At 34.5% G+C, this 19953-nt stretch overlaps 1 protein-coding gene across 1 annotated transcript; it reads right to left on the bottom strand.

Moving 5' to 3' along the window:
- Positions 1–708: 708 nt before the first annotated feature.
- Positions 709–19932, bottom strand: LOC138318167 (uncharacterized). Its single transcript, XM_069260322.1, has 13 exons — positions 19493–19932; positions 18868–19035; positions 18149–18323; positions 17581–17698; positions 16652–16828; positions 16119–16312; positions 15620–15793; positions 14177–14442; positions 13559–13695; positions 9441–9629; positions 7493–8151; positions 6230–6341; positions 709–3514 (listed from the first exon to the last, which is right to left on the bottom strand). Exons 2-13 carry the CDS (start codon positions 19001–19003, stop codon positions 3107–3109), a joined length of 2745 nt encoding a protein of 914 aa, XP_069116423.1. The 5' UTR covers positions 19004–19035; positions 19493–19932; the 3' UTR covers positions 709–3106.
- Positions 19933–19953: the final 21 nt, after the last annotated feature.

Raw genomic sequence — 19953 nt, 5'->3', positions numbered from 1 at the left:
AGAGTAGCCGTACTTGTCTATTCCAGATCTCTGTCTACTCTAGTGTAATTGTATGGCATGTTCTAGATCGAATATACCGTAATACCCGGCCTACTATAACTTTAGGCCGGGTACAAAATGGTGCCCATGTGTCGTAGCGGAGCACTACCTCAAAAAATCACTTGGGCATAATTTTCTATACTTTCTTGTAGGTTTCCAATTACTTTAAGGATATACATGCATTTATATATTATTTTTGTCCAAAAGAAACATCACAACCATTCTTAATATCTACTTTACCTCTCATTAGACTTCAAATTCATAATTTATAGACTGGCATATAATTTTCCTTCGCAAAAGACCATCATATGTATATGTGGAAAAAAATAATGTCTCAATGTGAATTTGATATTTTATATGGTTCAGTTTTATTGCCTAGTAGTTAGGCGATATAAAACAAGTAGGATAAAATGCATGCATATGTTTTAAGAATGGTTTGCACGATCATTCTTTGCTCCATTAGCTGTAATAGGCACCAATTGTAGCTCTACAGACAACATCATTATCTGTCTAAAAGTCTTTTGAGATACATTATTGCAGCTAGGCTTGTTCCTTCTAAATTTATAGAAATTAAAAGTTGTATATATATATTGATGCTAGTGACATCCGATTTAAACAAGTTTTAATGCATCATGTAATCAAGTCCAGGTATCAAAGTATTAACAACACTTGTGGTTCATCTATATTTAATTTAACACATTTTATTAGCAGCATGTAATTGCAACAATGTAATACAATATCACAGATAGCTGTCATACAACTACTCAATTATATTTAAGGAATCATTTTTGTGTAAAGATAATAATTTATATAAAAAAAACTATATTATATAAAAAGCTATCATATCACTACTCCAGGAAATGTGTAAGGAATCATTCCTGTGGTTAAGAAGAACAAGTAAACTATGGTGGGACAAGTGGTACACCATCCTTGGTGAAAGTTCAGCCAGATAACATACAGTTATTGAGTATTTATCGATTGTAGATCTCGAGAGTTAAGATGACCTCAGTGATAAAATCAAATATATATTTATCCCAATTAATTCAAGCTGTTTGACCTTATCTAGAATATGGAATTTTCTGGACAACAGACATATTAACTGCGTTTATCTGATATTGGACCAGGAATATTGGACTAGTGTTGATCAACTCCTCGTCTTTTACCAAGGATTCCATGTTGCTTTTCATAACAATATGAAAAGTTTGTGAAAAAGTATGTGTCGAGTAGATCTGATAGTGCGTCACATTTGCTGGTAAGTTATTTCCTATACCGTATATTGGAGATCTGACATAGGGATTTTGTTTCTGCACAATTAAACTAATGCCTCTATGAATTATATGGTAGAAGATACCATTTTTTTCTGAAGTACATGAACTGCAGCCAATACTTCGGTAAATATATCTTACCATATTTACAAAGAATAGAAACAAGAAATAAGGACGGAATAAAAATACAAATGTACCCTTTTACATTTCTACACAGGAAAAACAAATATCACAAAATACAGTATACATGATTCATTCACATGTGACTTGATAATAGACAAAAGAAGGATATCATAAACTTCCATATTTGCAAAATTACCCCGAAATGTATGAAGTCAAGAGAGTTGATGAGGTAGATTCCTTGGAAGTACAGTAATATCACTACATAACACATACCTGGTAATGAAATTTGTGGTGTCAGCCATTCACAAAAAACATGGAAATATAGAAGAAGAAAAAAAATCAGGATCTCTTCTGTTTTTGTATATTTCAGATTGTGGCGTCATGTTTATGAGCAAAAACACATATTTTAGTGAAAACAATGTTATTTTTCCACACAAATTGATCAATTCTTGCTCTCAAGAGCAAATAAAGAAAGCCGGAATACATATATATATGTTTACAACCTGTATGTTTTTGTAGTACAAGAAAGTAAAAAATAAACTACAATTAATACACAACATATAAAAGTCCTTGAGGTTAGGAATTAAATGTAATTGATCCTTTATAAATGGAATTACATGGCAAAACACTAAATACAGTAATACATGTCTATAACGAACACAACAAATTCATGGTTATAACAAATAAGTTTTTATTCCCATCAAGGTTCCTGTAAGATTTTTGTAATATGTATGTATAATGAACTTGTTGGTCCCCATAGGTTTGTTTTAACCATGTTTTTTTACTGTACATGCAGGTTTCAAGGATATGTATAATACATGTTTTTGAAGAGAAATAAATTACCAGTAACAGTTTTGCTAGTGAAATATGGTAAATAAAATCATAATCATAATATGTACATGTAGCATAAAATGATGATAGACGACTGTAAGCTTTACGTACTGTCACCTCCATATCATTACCGAAGGAATATATATAATAAAACTAAAAGTTACCACAGTTATTATGAGATGGGTGTACTACAAAGTACTACACATATTACAAGTATTTCATTCATAACTGCCTTCTAGCAATACCATATGAAACTGCATGAAAAGTCAGAACTTCATACATTATTTCATATACCCTGGTAATTTTTGGCAGCTGTGACTAATGATCTGATCATAAAATCTTATTTGTATCAAAATATATGCGTAGCAGGATTTTATATACTTCATATAAGGTGCAGTTAATAATTCAGCAAAATTACAGTGTCTATGGTATTTGGGACTGCTACTAACAAAAAATGGGTTTGAAACCAACCATATCATTACGAAGCAGCAAAGAGCACAGCTAGTATATCACATATCATTGACTTTGATTTCAAAGGTTTTAAATTGTTAGTGTGACAAGATTGTAATATTAAAGATATATCGCAAGGAAATAATTTGATTGGTACTTTCGTCGATATTGTCAAAAACCCTTGCATCAAATCACCTCAAATACTAATTTAGACATTTTTTTGTCTGAACTTCTAGAAATAGAATAGAAAGAATAAATAAAATATTATAAACATTATTATATACCTGTACATGGATTTCATGTATTAATGTATTGCACCAAATACACATAATCAAAAGTCAATGTTCCATTCATAGGTACAGTAGCACTCGTTGATATTCCACACTGAATATACGTACTTATAAAATCTGACAAGACTTTGAAGTCTTCTTGTTGTTTCCAGTCGTTTCTGTCTTCACTGTTTTTGTTTCAGGGTTTAGTGTTTGTGTTTCAGGGTTTGATGTTTCCTGTTCGGGTTTTGCTGTTTTTATCTCTTCTCCAGATTTTCTTGTCTGGGTTTCAGCTTTTGCCTCTTCAGGTTTCACTTGTTCTGTCTGAGTCTCAGGTATAGTGGACTCAGTTTGTTTTTCAGTTTTTACTGGTGGTACCACTGACGTGGATTGTTCTGTATCCTTGTCAGCCCCCTCATCCATTGGTTTCGTTTCTGCCTGTGTGGTGGCAGAAGAGTTGTCACCACCTGTGTCACAATCCTGTTGATTTGCATCACTTGATTCACCTTTCTTCACTTCAGAGGCCAGTTCACTCACCTGTTGTTAGTATTAAAACATAGAAATAAACCTAATGTGAACCATTGTTATTTACAATGAATAAGGCCCAAAAAAATGCTTGTTAAGTGTTACATTGGCAAAAAAAGTAGGGTCGGTCGGTCAGGAGGATTTTTTTTCTTTTTTTCTTTTTTGTTTTCACTCTAAAATGATGGCCGGAACCGGAGTCTGTGATCGAAATCGCAACTTTTTTAATAATTTTTGTAGAAAAGTGGAAACAAAATTAGGGTCGGGGGTAAAAAGTTGGGTCGGTCGGGTAACCCTAAACAGACATATTTTTTTTGGACAAATGAATAAACCCCATAACGAAAGGGGCTTTGGCAATCTATAAAAGATTAACAAGGACATAGTCATTCAGATCCCCCGCCAATGGAGATATCAAAGCTGAAGTAAGTTTGATTGTGGAGACTTATGTGTATGAAAAAAACAGGAAAAAGGAAATTGAGCTAAAGGAAGATGGAGTATAATTCAAGTAGAGCGGGGCTGCAATTGTTGAATCAGGTATACAGCCTTGACATTTATATTAGACTATATACACAAAGATGGGTGGAGTTTTGCAAAGTAACATTTACCATTTACCATGATATTTTCAGCAATGTTTCCATGGTAACGGAAAAAAGTGCAAAAAATGAAAACCTAAAAATAGCAAAAGGTACTACTAGACCATAAACAGAAAGTGTCTATGAAGTTTGGTGGAAATATCTCTGCTGGTTTTAGAGTTATGCTCCGGAAATGAACCTGCTAAAAAAATATGATATTTTCAGCAATGTTTCTATGGTTACAGAAAAAAAGCACAAAAAGTGAAAACCTAAAAATAGCAAAAGGCACTACTAGACCATAAGAACAATGTGTCTATGAAGTTTCATGGAAATATCTCTGCTGGTTTTAGAGTTATGCTCCGGAAACGATTCTTACACAAAAATCTGCCATTTTCAGCAATGTTTCCATGGTTACAGAAAAAAGTACAAAAAGTGAAAACCTTAAAATAGCAAAAGGCACTACTAGACCATAAGACTAATGTGCCTATGGAGTTTCGTGCATATATCTCAACCAGTTTTCCAGTTATGCTGCAGAAATGAACCTGCTACAAAAATATGATATTTTCAGCAATGTTTCTATGGTTACAGAAAAAAGCACAAAAAGTGAAAACCTAAAAATAGCAAAAGGCACTACTAGACCATAAGAACAATGTGTCTATGAAGTTTCATGGAAATATCTCTGCTGGTTTTAGAGTTGTGCTCAGGAAACGATTCTTACACAAAAATCTGCCATTTTCAGCAATATTTCGATGGTTACAGAAAAAAGTACAAAAAGTGAAAACCTTAAAATAGCAAAAGGCACTACTAGACCATAAGACCAATGTGTCTATGGAGTTCCGTGCATATATCTCAACCAGTTTTCCAGTTATGCTGCGGAAACGAACCTGGTACAAAAATATGATATTTTCAGCAATGTTTCCATGGTTACGGAAAAAATGCAAAAAATGAAAACCTAAAAATAGCAAAAGGCACTACTAGACCATAAGAACAATGTGTCTATGAAGTTTCATGGAAATATCTCTGCTGGTTTTAGAGTTGTGCTCCGGAAACGATTCTTACACAAAAATCTGCCATTTTCAGCAATGTTTCCATGGTTACAGATAAAAGTACAAAAAGTGAAAACCTTAAAATAGCAAAAGGCACTACTAGACCATAAGATCAATGTGTCTATTAAGTTTCGTGGAAATATCTCTTCTGGTTTTAGAGTTATGCTCTGGAAACGAACCCGGTACAAAAATATGATATTTTCAGCAATGTTTCCATGGTTACGGAAAAAATGCAAAAAATGAAAACCTAAAAATAGCAAAAGGCACTACTAGACCATAAGACCAATGTGTGTATGAAGTTTCGTGGAAATATCTCTACTGGTTTTAGAGTTATGCTCCAGAAACAATTCGTACGGACGGACAGATGGACGGACGAACAGAACCCATTTGTATATCCCCCGCCAACTTCGTTGGGCGGGGGATAAAAAGAAAACTTTTAAAAGCCATAAATCACCTTTCTGGAGCCCAGTCCCTCTGTACCCAGGTGTTGGACCAGCCTAAGCAGTCTTATTTACATGATCTTCCAATAATTTTTCACGCAAATTTTATCCATGTTACCATTAAGGAGGAGTAGGATTTAAAGCAAAAATTGTCAAAGTTTACCATTTGGAACCTTTCCCTCTGTCTCCCAGGGGTCAGCCTAATTCATATAAGAAACTAATGCCTTCTTTCAGTAATTTCACATCAAACTTTACTGTAATCTGTGCAAGTATTGAGAAGGAGTAGGAATTTAAATAAAGAAATCAGCAAAATTACCATGTTGGAGCCCATCCCTCTGTTCTAGGAGTTGGACTAGCCTCATTTATATAAACTATTATTTCCCTCTCCCAATCATATTACATGTACACACAATTGTTTTGGTTGTTATCTGTGTTGGGGTTAAGGAGGTGTAGGATTTTGAATCAAATAGTCCGGCATGTCAAAATTCACTGTTCTGCTGATTACTTAAGATTTATGCTTCAGCTTACTTACTTGTATGATATTGTATCCTTTACTTCATCAAGTTCATCTTTGACCTTGAGAAGGTCACAATTACTTGTATGAGCTTTACATCTGCATGAGCATCCTTATCTCCAATCAGTTCACCTTTGACCTTGAAAGGTCATACTTACTTGTATGAGGTTTATATCTGTATCAGTATCTTTATCCCCATCCATTTCACCTTTGACCTTGAGAAGATTTAGGAGCATTGGCTGTGTCTGATGTGACTCATCTTCTTTATCACTGAAAAAAATGATCACACAGTCACAGAAATTAAAGTGAGTATAACAAAGAAGGAAGGAATTATTTATCTCTTCATATGTAAAATACATTTATATTTTCTTCAACCTAACAAATGTATTTTACGTAACAAATTATTTTATAACTACATTACCATTTCTAACAATCCCTTAGAAGCAAAATTATCACTCCCCTCTTAAAACTCCAAATGTCCAAGCTTGGATTATTTACTTGTTTAAATTTGTGTTAAAAAGAAATACTAAGTACCTTCTGTAGCTTTATTCAATGTAACTTCCCTAAACCGATCATGGTCGGTGCATATAATTTCGGCCGGTTTAGAGAGTGTTCAGTTTGGAGAAGTGAACCACTTACTGCTCATTACGATCCGGATTTAATCGATCGGTAGTTGTTTTCTACACTATACAGTACTGCATGTATGCCTAGTGTTCAGTTTCCAGAGGTGATCAGTTTTGAGAAGGTTCATTTTCGGGAAGTTACGCTGTACAAACCTGTCTATAAAGACCACCCAAGGGACCAAGAAAAAAACAGTCTTTATAGCCAAATGGTCTTTATATATACACAGGGAAAATGGTGTTGAAACTGACGAATTGGTACCCTGAAAAAATGGTCTTATTGCCCATTACCTTTCCGGAGCAAAATATAAAGGTTTCTTAAAAAACATTAATAACATCAGAAAATGCATACCGATGACCTAAAATAAGGTTACGACACCAAACATATGCAAGATTTCCTGCGTAATATATGAAAACAGTGGAGAGTAAATTCGCTGTTTTGCCGTCTGGCGCAGTGATAGTCAACTACCGCACGGTATTTAGGACGACGGCGGGAACATAATACGACCCGCGTTATGAAAATAAACATTTTATTTTTTTAATCAAATCGTTCAGAAGGTGATGAATATGTAGTATTAACGGTAAGTTGATAATTTTTGCGACTCTACAAAATTATCGATCTTGTTTTACATTCCCATTTTAAAAATTAAAAGCCGTTTCAGAAAGGTAGTGGGCCTTTAAGCAGTGGTCTTTACACAAAGGTAGTTGCTGAGGTAGGTTTGACAGTATAATACACAATGTAAATTTTGTATTCTCAGTATAACTTCACCATAAGGTAAATATTTATAGTAATAGACTTACGTTCGCAGGAGTTCCTCCATCACATCATCTCCAACCTTGACCATAGCAAAGTAGTCCGCATAAGCACAGGAAAACGTTCCACTGATGTCAGGGAGCCGTGAAGTGACATACTTCCTCAACTTGTGTGGTACATCACTTCCTTTTTGCTTGACAAAGTCATCCCAGATTTTGTCTGTGAAATTTGCTGCCATGGGAAGGAGTTTCAGAAAGCTGTGTTCGTTCGGTAAGTCCATGGTCTGTACAAAATGTACGACACGCCTGCCCTTCAACACACGCTGGCGACAGAGAGCAATGTGCAGGTTCTCCATATGCTGTTCTGAGTTCACAAACTCTTCTGATAGAAAGAGCACAATAACACGAGCTGTGTCAAGGTCTTGTAACAGAGTTTTATTTTTCTCCCAAAGAAATTTGATTTTTAGCCCAGGTTGAACCTCATCCAAGACATGGTTCATCACCATTGCACAGTATGTAGCATCACCAGCGAACCCAATAGCAACATCACATCCTTCCTTGTCTTGTTCCTCAGGGCTGGCTTTAAGTTTTGGTAGTGGAACCTTCCTATATATTTGAAAATTCTTCTGGTCAAGTTTGTAGTCTTTTACTACTTTTCTTGTTCTTTCAGACTCCAGGACTTGTTTGTATTTCATCTTTTTCAACTCCTGTAACAGATTAAATGATGACAATAAAGTCAAACAAACCAAATATTTTTGTTTTCGAATCTTTTTATGGACAACAAATTGTTGTCATTAGATGAAGTTTTAACAAGGACATAGTCATTCAGATCCCCCCCCCCCCCCCCAATGGAGATATCAAAGCTTACGTAAGTTTGATTGTGGAGACTTATGTGTATGAAAAAAACAGGAAAAAGGAAGTTGAGCAAAAGAAAGATGGAGTATAATTCAAGTAGAGCGGGGCTGCAATTGTTGAATCAGGTATACAGCCTTGACATTTATATTAGACTATATGCACAAAGATGGGTGGAGTTTTGCAAAGTAACATTTGCCATTTACCATGATATTTTCAGCAATGTTTCCATGGTAACGGAAAAAGTGCAAAAAATGAAAACCTAAAAATAGCAAAAGGTACTACTAGACCATAAAAAGAATGTGTCTATGAAGTTTCGTGGAAATATCTCTGCTGGTTTTAGAGTTATGCTCCGGAAATGAACCTGCTACAAAAATATGATATTTTCAGCAATATTTCTATGGTTACAGAAAAAAGCACAAAAAGTGAAAACCTAAAAATAGCAAAAGGCACTACAAGACCATAAGAACAATGTGTCTATGAAGTTTCATGGAAATATCTCTGCTGGTTTTAGAGTTGTGCTCAGGAAACGATTCTTACACAAAAATCTGCCATTTTCAGCAATGTTTCCATGGTTACAGAAAAAAGTACAAAAAGTGAAAACCTTAAAATAGTAAAAGGCACTACTAGACCATAAGACCAATGTGTCTATGAAGTTTCGTGGAAATATCTCTTCTGGTTTTGGACTTATGCTCCGGAAACGAACCTGGTACAAAAATATATTATTTTCAGCAATGTTTCCATGGTTACGGAAAAAATGCAAAAAATGAGAACCTAAAAATAGCAAAAGGCACTACTAGACCATAAGACCAATGTGTGTATGAAGTTTTGTGGAAATATCTCTACTGGAAACCATTCGTACGGACGGACAGACGGACGGACGAACGGAACCCATTTGTATATTCCCCGCCAACTTTGTTGGGCGGGGGATAAAAACATAAAAAGGTGTTAAAATAGCCTACTAAAATCTGTAAAAAGGTGCAAAAACATGTTACACTTTATTTTACAACAAGTTCATTTTAAGAGCATTAGTCTTCTTATATCCTCAATTTTGTTACATTTTCAGCAGAAAAAATAAAAATGCCAGTTTCCATAAATGTCAAAAGAATAAATTTTAAATGTATTCATGCAATATTCCACTAACCTTTTTTTTAATATTGAAGTGACCATAGTTCCCAGTTTGCAGCCAATTTACAGCCATTTTTGTGACGACATCGAGAACAGCAGGAAAGTTGTCTCCTTTTCCATCCACCATGTCCACCTTACCGAAGCCTGGATGTGATACGGAGGACAGATCCTCTATACAGACAGGGATAAACAGGATCTTAGATGGCTGAAACAACAAAAGGTTAGAGATTCTATTTATCATGTGATACTCTATACAGACAGGTATAAACAGAATACTAGACAGCTGAAAAGACAAAAAGTAAGAGGTTCTATTTATCATGTGATACTCTATACAGACAGATATAAACAGGATCTTAGATGGCTGAAACAATAAAAAGTTAGAGATTCTATTTATCATGTGATACTCTATACAGACAGGTATAAACAGTATCATAAACAGCTGATACAACAAAAGGTTAGAGATTCTATTTATCATGTGATACTCTATACAGACAGGTATAAACAGAATACTAGACAGCTGAAAAGACAAAAAGTAAGAGGTTCTATTTATCATGTGATACTCTATACAGACAGATATAAACAGGATCTTAGATGGCTGAAACAATAAAAAGTTAGAGATTCTATTTATCATGTGATACTCTATACAGACAGATATAAACAGGATCTTAGATGGCTGAAACAATAAAAAGTTAGAGATTCTATTTATCATGTGATACTCTATACAGACAGATATAAACAGGATCTTAGATGGCTGAAACAATAAAAAGTTAGAGATTCTATTTATCATGTGATACTCTATACAGACAGATATAAACAGGATCTTAGATGGCTGAAACAATAAAAAGTTAGAGATTCTATTTATCATGTGATACTCTATACAGACAGGTATAAACAGAATCATAAACAACTGATACAACAAAAGGTTAGAGATTCTATTTATCATGTGATACTCTATACAGACAGGTATAAACAGAATACTAGACAGCTGAAAAGACAAAAAGTAAGAGGTTCTATTTATCATGTGATACTCTATATAGACAGATATAAACAGGATCTTAGAGGGCTGAAACAATAAAAAGTTAGAGATTCTATTTATCATGTGATACTCTATACAGACAGGTATAAACAGAATCATAAACAGCTGATACAACAAAAGGTGAGAAATTCTATTTATCATGTGATACTCTATACAGACAGATATAAAAAGAATCTTAGACAGCTGAAACAACAAAATGTTAAAGATTCTATTTATCATGTGATACTCAATACAGACAGTGATAAACAGGATCTTTGATGGCTGAAACAACAAAAGGTTAGAGATTCTATGTATCATGTGATACTCTATACAGACAGATATAAAAAGAATCTTAGACAGCTGAAACAACAAAATGTTAAAGATTCTATTTATCATGTGATACTCAATACAGACAGTGATAAACAGGATCTTTGATGGCTGAAACAACAAAAGGTTAGAGATTCTATTTATCATGTGATACTCTATACAGACAGGTATAAACAGAATCATAAACGGCTGAAACAACAAAAGGTTAGAGATTCTATTTAACATGTAATACTCCATACAAACAGGTATAAACAGAAAACTAGACAGCTGAAAAGACAAAAAAGTAAGAGGTTCTATTCATCACATGATTTTCTATACAGGCAGATATAAATAGAATCTTAGACAGCTGAAACAACAAAAATTTTGAGATTCTATTCATCACATGATCCTCTATACAGACAGGTATAAACAGAATCATAAACGGCTGAATCAACGAAAAGCTAGAGATTCTATTTGTCACATGATCCACTATACAGGTGGGTATAAACAGATATAAATAGAATCTTAGACAGCTGAAACCCCAAATTTTGAATTTCTATTCATCACATGATCCTCTTTACTTACAGGGATAAACAGGATCTTAGTTGGCTGAAATAAAATGTTACAGACTAGTACCATGTAAAAGAATCCTACAGGGTTGGACAAAAAGTTGGCTGAAACAACAAAAAAGTGATCCAAACAAAAACTTTTGTAAAACGTATATTGCAAGGTACAGGGCCTTTAGTTACTTTCTGGTTACATGTTGTCCTGACATTCTTCCCTGATCCAAAAGCTGTTAAATGTAAGGGTTGATAAATAACTCAATCTACGGACATAACAGGTATGCTGTGATGTCCCTACACATCAGTAAGAACTTACATTAATGGGGTGTCTCAGTAACTAACATCAATGAGGTGTCTCAGTAAATTACATCAATGAGGTATCTCAGTAACTTACATTAATGAGGTATCTCAGTAACTTACATTAATGAGGTGTCTCTGTAACTTACATCAGTGCTGTGTCTCAGAAACGTACATCAATGAGGTGTGTCAGTAACTTACATTAATGAGGTATCTCAGTAACTTACATCAGTGCTGTGTCTCAGAAACGTACATCAATGAGGTGTCTCAGTAACTTCCATTAATGAGGTATCTCAGCAACTTACATTAATGAGGGGTCTTAGTAACTTACATCAATGAGGAGTCTCAGTAACTTACATCAATGAGGTGTCTCAGTAACTTAGATCAATGAGGTGTCTCAGTAACTTAGATCAATGAGGTGTCTCAGTAACTTAGATCAATGAGGTGTCTCAGTAACTTACATCAATGAGGTGTCTCAGTAACTTACATCAGTGCTGTGTCTCAGAAACGTACATCAATGAGATGTCTTAGTAACTTACATCAGTGCTGTGTCTCAGAAACTTACATCAATGAGGTATCTCAGTAACTTTACATTAATGAGGTGTCTTAATTACTTACATCAATGGGGTGTCTCAGTAATTTACATCAATGGGGTGTCTCAGTAACTTACATCAATGAGGTGTCTCAGTAAATTACATCAATGAGGTATCAATTAACTTACATTAATGAGGTGTCTTAGTAACTTACATCAATGGGGTGTCTCAGTAATTTACATCAATTAGGTATCTTAGTAACTTACATCAATGAGTTGTCTCAGTAACTTACATCTATGAGGTGTCTCAGTAATTTACATCAATAGAGAGTCTCAGTAATTTACATCAATGAGGTACCTCAGTAACTTACATCAATGGGGTGTCTCAGTAATTTACATCAAAGAGGTGTCTCAGTAACTTACATCAGTGCTGTGTCTCAGAAACGTAGAAACGTACATCAATGCAGTGTCTCAGTAAATTACATCAAAGAGGTATATCAGTAGCTCACATTAATGAGGTGTCTTAGTAACTTACATCAAACAGGTGTCTCAGTAACTTACATCAATGAGGTGTCTCAGTAACTTACATCAATGAGATGTCTACGTAACTTATATCAATGAGATGTCTCAGTAACTTACATCAAAGAGGTGTCTCAGTAATGAGATATCTCAGTAACTTACATCAATGAGGTGTCCCAGTAACTTTGATCAATGAGGTGTCTCAGTAACTTAGATCAATGAGGTGTCTCAGTAACTTACATCAATGAGGTGTCTCAGTAACTAATATCAATGAGTTGTCTCAGTAACTTACATCAAAGAAGTGTCTCAGTAACTTACATCAAAGAGGTGTCTCAGTAATGAGATGTCTCAGTAACTTACATCAATGAGGTGTCTTAGTAACTTACATCAAAGAGGTGTCTAAGTAACTTACATCAAAGAGGTGTCTCAGTAAAGAGATGTCTCAGTAACTTACATCAATGAGGTGTCTCAGTAACTTTCATCAATGAGGTGTCTCAGTAACTTACATCAAAGAAGTGTCTCAGTAACTTACATCAAAGAGGTGTCTCAGTAATGAGATGTCTCAGTAACTTACATCAATGAGGTGTCTTAGTAACTTACATCAAAAAGGTGTCTAAGTAACTTACATCAAAGAGGTGTCTCAGTAAAGAGATGTCTCAGTAACTTACATCAATGAGGTGTCTCAGTAACTTTCATCAATGAGGTGTCTCAGTAACTTTCATCAATGAGGTGTCTCAGTAACTTAGATCAATGAGGTGTCTCAGTAACTTACATAAATGAGATGTCTCAGTAACTTACATAAATGATATTTCTCAGTAACTTACATCAATGAGGTGTCGCAGTAACTTACATCAATGAGGGGTCTCAGTAAATTATATCAATGAGATGTCTTAGTAACTTACATCAATGAGGTGTCTCAGCAGGGCAATGTTGTATTCCTCCTGACAGACCAGAGATGACACATAGGACTTGGATATCATGGCGATAACACATCGCGCTCCATCTACAGAGTCATACAGCGTCTTCTGCCACATACTCCCTGATTAAACATACAAAATAATGGGTAAGTGTATCATACAACATTAAAGGGGTATTACTGCATCTGAACTGGTCATATGATACCAAAAATAAATAAACTAGATAGGAAACATGTATTTCTAGAATAGTTAACGCTAAACGATAAATAATACATTGATACACAAAAGTTAACCAAAGTTCTTTTTAACTTATAGTCCTATATATCTAGCATGAATGCACATAAAAACTAAAACTTCAAAAAATTTGTAAGAACTGACAATAACTTAATTTTGTTTCTTATGCTTCTTCCAATATGTGCACAATATGGTACATATGGAAAAAATTCTGTTACTGATAAACATTTATAACACATTTAATAAAATTTATACTAATGGAATCATTTTATGTTAAGATATTAAATCTACCCTGATTTCCAAATGTAGTGATGTCCCTGTGAATAATGAATACTCACTGCTTACAATTTAATTCTGTATCATAATTACCCATAGTGAGTTCACTTCTGTCGAAAAATATCCTAGGTTCTGGTTTGGCCCCCAGAAGTTCCTTTAGAACATCCCCAGCTGGTTCTGGGTTTTTATGTGAGTATGAGATGAAAATGTCGTAATTTTTTGTCCTTGCAGGGCCAGGTAGGTCGAGGATATTGGTCTGAGCAGTCTCTGTATCTTCTTCTGGATTGGACAACTTCGTCAATAATAATGAACAGGCATCTTGAATCTTCATTTCTTCAGTATCAGTTTCTTTTCGTACCCTAATAAAATGTAATGGTATAATTTAGAATACCAGGTACAAAGGTAAGAGAACAAAAATAGTGTTTCCCACAGGAAAAAAAGGGCATAGTTAGGATTTTGAAAAGGGCAATCTGGTAACATACAAAGGAAGGTAATGTTATTGATCCATAGAGATTTAGACTGAAGATGTAATTCTGGGGAAGTACATAAAGTAACTCAAACAATAGATTTAGACTGGAGATACTATAATTCAAGGTGGATGAACTCAAAAACTACAGAGATTTAGACTGGAGATGCTGTTATTAAAGAGGAGTAACTTAAAAACAAAAGATTTGGACAGAGGAGGCTGTAATTAAGGGGCTGTAACTCAAAAGCGATAGAGATTTAGGCTGAAGAGTCTGTAACTAGGGGGGGGGTAACTCAAAAATGATAGAGATTTAGGCTGAAGGCTGGAGAGGCTGTAACTAAGGGGTAGTAACTCAAAAACAATAGAGATTTAGGCTGGAGAGTCTGTAACTAAGGGGGAGTAACTCAAAAACAATAGAGATTTAGGCTGGAGAGTCTGTAACTAAGGGGTAGTAACTCAAAACCATAGATTTCAGCTAGAGAGGCGGTAATTAAGGGAAAGTTACTCAAAAACAATAGATTTAGACTAGAGAGGCTGTAAAAAAGGGGGAGTAACTCAAAAACAATAGATTTAGGCTAGAGAGGCTGTAACTAAGGGGATGTAACTCAAAAACAATAGAAATTTAGGCTGGAGAGTCATTAACTAAAGAGGAGTACCTCAAAACAAAAGATTTAGGCTAGAGAGACTGTTATTAAGGGGGAGTAACTTAAAAACGATTGATTTGGACAGGGGAGATTGTAATTATGGGGTGTAACTCAAAAACAATAGATATTTAGGCTGGAGAGTCTGTAACTAAGGGGGAGTAACTCAAAAAGGATAGAGATTTAGGCTGAAGGCTGGAGAGGCTGTTACTAAGGGGGAAAAACTCAAACAATAGATTTAGGCTGTAGAGGCTGTAACTAAAAAGGAATAATTCATAAGCAATAGAGATTTAGGCTAGAGAGGCTGTAACTAAGAGGGAATAATTCATAAACAATATAGATGTAAATTTGTGAACTTAATTAATTTAAAAATTGACAATAATTTATTTATGGTTTACCATCAGAAAGAGTAAAGGAAAGATAACTCACCGACAATCTTGGTACTGGACAAGAGTAATGTAGACAGGCATGGACTCGACAGTGAGTAAGTAGAATGGCTGTAAAATGTTTCCCTTACGCAGACGATTACAGCACATGGCCATATTAAACTGTTCTAGGCACTCTGGACTCGTCACAAACGTTGGGGTCAACAAAACGATGATTCTACAAGTAAAAACAATGTCAATTATATCAAACCTGAACTTGTTGGCAAACTTTCACAACTGTGTCAGAATTATGATGTCGCAACATCATGTTAATTTCCCCTCATGTTGTAGTCTATAAATTACATTTGTAATCGTATTTGAAAGAAATTTAATCTTTCATACTTATTGGGAGCTTAAAACATTGACACATAAAAGAATTTGATTTCATAATTTTATTTAATTTTCAAACTTATAATAGTATTAGAGCTTAAGACACTGACACATATACGAGATTTTGATTTCATAGGTTTTTTATAACATAGCAAAAATAATTTAAAACTTACTTAACGCAAGTCACCATTTTTTGGAAGATCTTGTCTTGCCAAACTTCATCTTCGTCAAATTTTTGGACATCTGAACATATCTTAATATCAGCTTTCTTCTTTTTGAGGGTTTTCTCAATCTTATTACACCAAGGTTTATCATTATCTTGGAACATGATGAAGATGTCAAAACTCTGCTGGTTCATGCTTTCTTCCTTAAAACAGAATATAAAAAGAAATTCTGGTTACTAAAATAAAAAAATAAAAAAGCGGAATCCTCTGTAGTTCTTTAATTTTGTTGGGAAAATTTCATTATTTTTTCTATTACCCTTATTTGTGGGCAGAAATTTTCAAGCATTGTCAAATTAGAACAGTACAATGTATTACTAGTAATATGCTATAAAGGTTCTTGTCAATCTTTCCACTGTATCCACAGATATTTAAATTCATAGAGATTAACTTGACCGTGAATATAGTAAAATCTAATCTCCAACAAATAACAGTAAAAACATCAAGTTCATTACAGGCACTAGTATATAACCAAGCATGTTTACCATTCTTTTCTGGCTGAGTTTTGTGTACTTCGCCTGAATTTTGGAGAAAATGTCAGTCATGCTTTTCATTGGTGAGCCGTAGATGACAATCTTGAAGCATTTAAGTGGCAGTCCTGCCATGATCCATTGAGCTGCACAGTGAATCATGATGGACAAGACATGCTCCGGACTCTTATTCTAAAAAAGAACATTTTCAATGATCGACTTTGTATTCCATACTTGAGCTGAAATGAAAACATCTTGTAAAATCATATCTTTCAGCACTGATATTACAGAATTTAGTTGTAACATTCACTTCACATACTACCTTAAAGCATTTTAACTCAAATCATAACAGTTTAATTGCCAGAATGTTTAACTAAAACTGTCATTGCTGCACAAATTTAATAATAACTCCATTAATATGAGATATTTCAGAACCCTATATAATTTACTCAACTCCCTTTTATATCAGGGTTCTGTGTAGTTTAGGGGGAGTTTGCCGGACAAAGTGTGTCTACAGACAGACAAAAAGACAGATTGACAACCCGATTCCATTATAACCCCCCACTCCCACCTTAACATTGTGGGAGGTATAAAAAGAATAGCTTAAAAGAAATTGCTTTTTGATAAAAATAATCTAACATTTCTAGGATTGATACTGATATACAGTACCATATTCAATTCAGTGTCCAGGTGCTTAAAAATTGAAACAAATAAGGGGGTGCTTGATAGAACCAAATTTGCACTAACCTTTCATAAAATTATTGCGCAAAGTAAGCCATACACCAATCTGAGACATAAATCAATAAAGAAACCTTCACTCACAGTATCATTTTTCAGTCTGCATTTTGTTTTGATGTAAGTGAAGACTAGGCCTCGAATAGAAGGAAGTGTGTTTATAGGGTGAAGGACACTTATTTGGTTAAATACGGTATATGCTTCTGTACCTGATGGCCTGTGGCAAGAAGTGGTGTAATCACTGTGGTTTCCTTGTTGTTGAGTACTGGCACAAACACTCGAAACATCTGTCTTATATCTTCTACTATAGTACAGTCACCCCTTTGTCTGTAAATAAAAATGTGTCAGCTCCAGCAATTCATAACACAATTGTACATGTAATAACCCTATTTTTCATTTCAATGTTAAATATTTGAAGATATTCATTACTATTCATAAATAAATTCATTTTTGTTTGTTTGTTTGTTTGTTTAATTAACGTCCTATTAACAGCTATGGTCATGTAAGGACGGCCTCCCATGTATGAGGTGCGTTGCGTGTATGTTGTGTGAGGTGCGTGTTTCGGGAGACTGCGGTATATTCATGTTGTGTAAATTCATACCATTTGTATTACAATTGTAACAGGAGATGAGAAAATGTAGCAGTCAGACTGCATGGGCTCAAACTTGGGACCACAGAATGCCTACTGGCTGCTCTACCTCTTGAGCTATCCGGTTGCTGATGTTCAGTCACACTACATGGTTAATATGATGTTGTTAATAGACGACTTTTTTTTACCTTTCAAAGCAGAGAAGTCGCTTGTAGGGCAAATCTCCCTCCAATGGCCATGAGAGCCAGCAATGGAACTGTGACCTCAAGTCTAGCTCCTTTGACTTACTCAAGTTTCCCACATTTATTCCTAGTTCACTCTTGAGTGCTCCAATCACAGTTCCTCTCAATGCAGAATAATCACCTGTAGTTAATGATAAAATGGCATTTCATTATTTATTTCAAGTAATCAAATATATACATCATGTATACATCCACCGTAGTATTATAATGTTCCTGAATAATCACTTGATTAGTGTCAATTTTGATTGTCATTTGATGCAATACCTGTGAGTATATATATAGTTCCTCAAGATGGGCGAAATAAAATATCATAAAATGATAAATCTCTCTGAAAATTTATCAATTATCCTTATCTGAAAATTGCAGATGTTACATGACTAGCCTAATAATGTTTTAACAAATGTAGTGGCCCTGATTTTACAAAAGCTTTACACAAACAGTCTATTACCATAGAGCCCTTTCATTGGTGCACTTACCATATTCGAATATATACTTATACATTATATTGAAATTACAATATTATTGATCCCATATATTTAAATGAAGACATTATAACTTTGACACCATTGTTGACATGCTTTTTCATTAATTTACATCTTATACATTTTGAATATCAAGTGAATATCAATTAGGAGACTGACTATATTGTAATGAAAATACCATACCAGGGAATGCAGACACCATGATCAAGTTGACAGCATCCTCTTTAGGGAGTTTGGTGATATCCCCAAACAGCAGCTGAATCTCATATGTGCCGGCTGGCGTCCATATGGATAGCGTATCATGCAAGGACAAGTTCATAGTTGCAAGATGATATCAGTCTGTCATCTCATCTGGAAATATATGTAATCAATCATCTGAAAAGAATCGTCTTTGTTTAGTTTGCACAGAGGATCCTCGTTGATCCGAACACTTGCTTCCCTAGCTGCAATGATGTACTTAGCTCTGAAGAATTGATGTTTTTTATCGTCTTTGTATTTTATGATAAAAATGTGATTATTGCTGATATACTCTACAGTCGAAACGACTTTAGTGCACTAAATCACAAAGATACATTGTACATTCATAGTAATTATATAATTTGTAATACTCATTTAACCCATTGCGCAGTTATACAAATGTATAGAATACTATAGAGAGTCTACGTAATTGTCATCTGCAGACAGACAGGTACCAGTGCATGTAACGTTAAGTGTGTATACGGGCCGAAGTGGTGTCATTGATCTAAACGTACATCCAATCTGATTCAAATGAAAAATAAAATGTCAAAAGTTATGAATAATATCATACCTGCTTTCAATCGTTTGAGAAAACCTTTCAGAGTAAGTCGAAGCCTCTTGTTGCTATTTGTTGATAACAACCACCTGCAGCTTCCGGTTCCGAAAAATATCGGTGCGTTCTATTACGAATGGTTTAGACATTGGGCTAACTGCTGATATGTAATTAGGCCAAAATCTAGACCCAGAAAATAAGATAAAAAAAAAAAATAAAAAAATAATTATAATAATGAAAACACACATTATTTTCAGATATCACATTTAAATATCTGGTATACTGTACATTGTGGATCAATGGATGTTGTTTGATAGCAAATGTTGTTACAGTACACTTATCGTTACTTCCTTATATGAATGTTGATTCATTCTGTAAAATTCTGGGAAATGTAGTGTAACACATTTTTTTCCGTGCATGCTAACTCACAGTACAGTTAGATTCATCAAAAACATATAGGTGCGTGTTTCTGAATTTAC

The sequence above is a fragment of the Argopecten irradians genome, chromosome 3, assembly GCF_041381155.1.
Source record: "Argopecten irradians isolate NY chromosome 3, Ai_NY, whole genome shotgun sequence".
In the NCBI taxonomy this organism is placed as follows: domain Eukaryota; kingdom Metazoa; phylum Mollusca; class Bivalvia; order Pectinida; family Pectinidae; genus Argopecten; species Argopecten irradians.
Note: the sequence above shows the minus strand (reverse complement) of the source record. Positions and strands in the feature narration are given on the sequence as shown.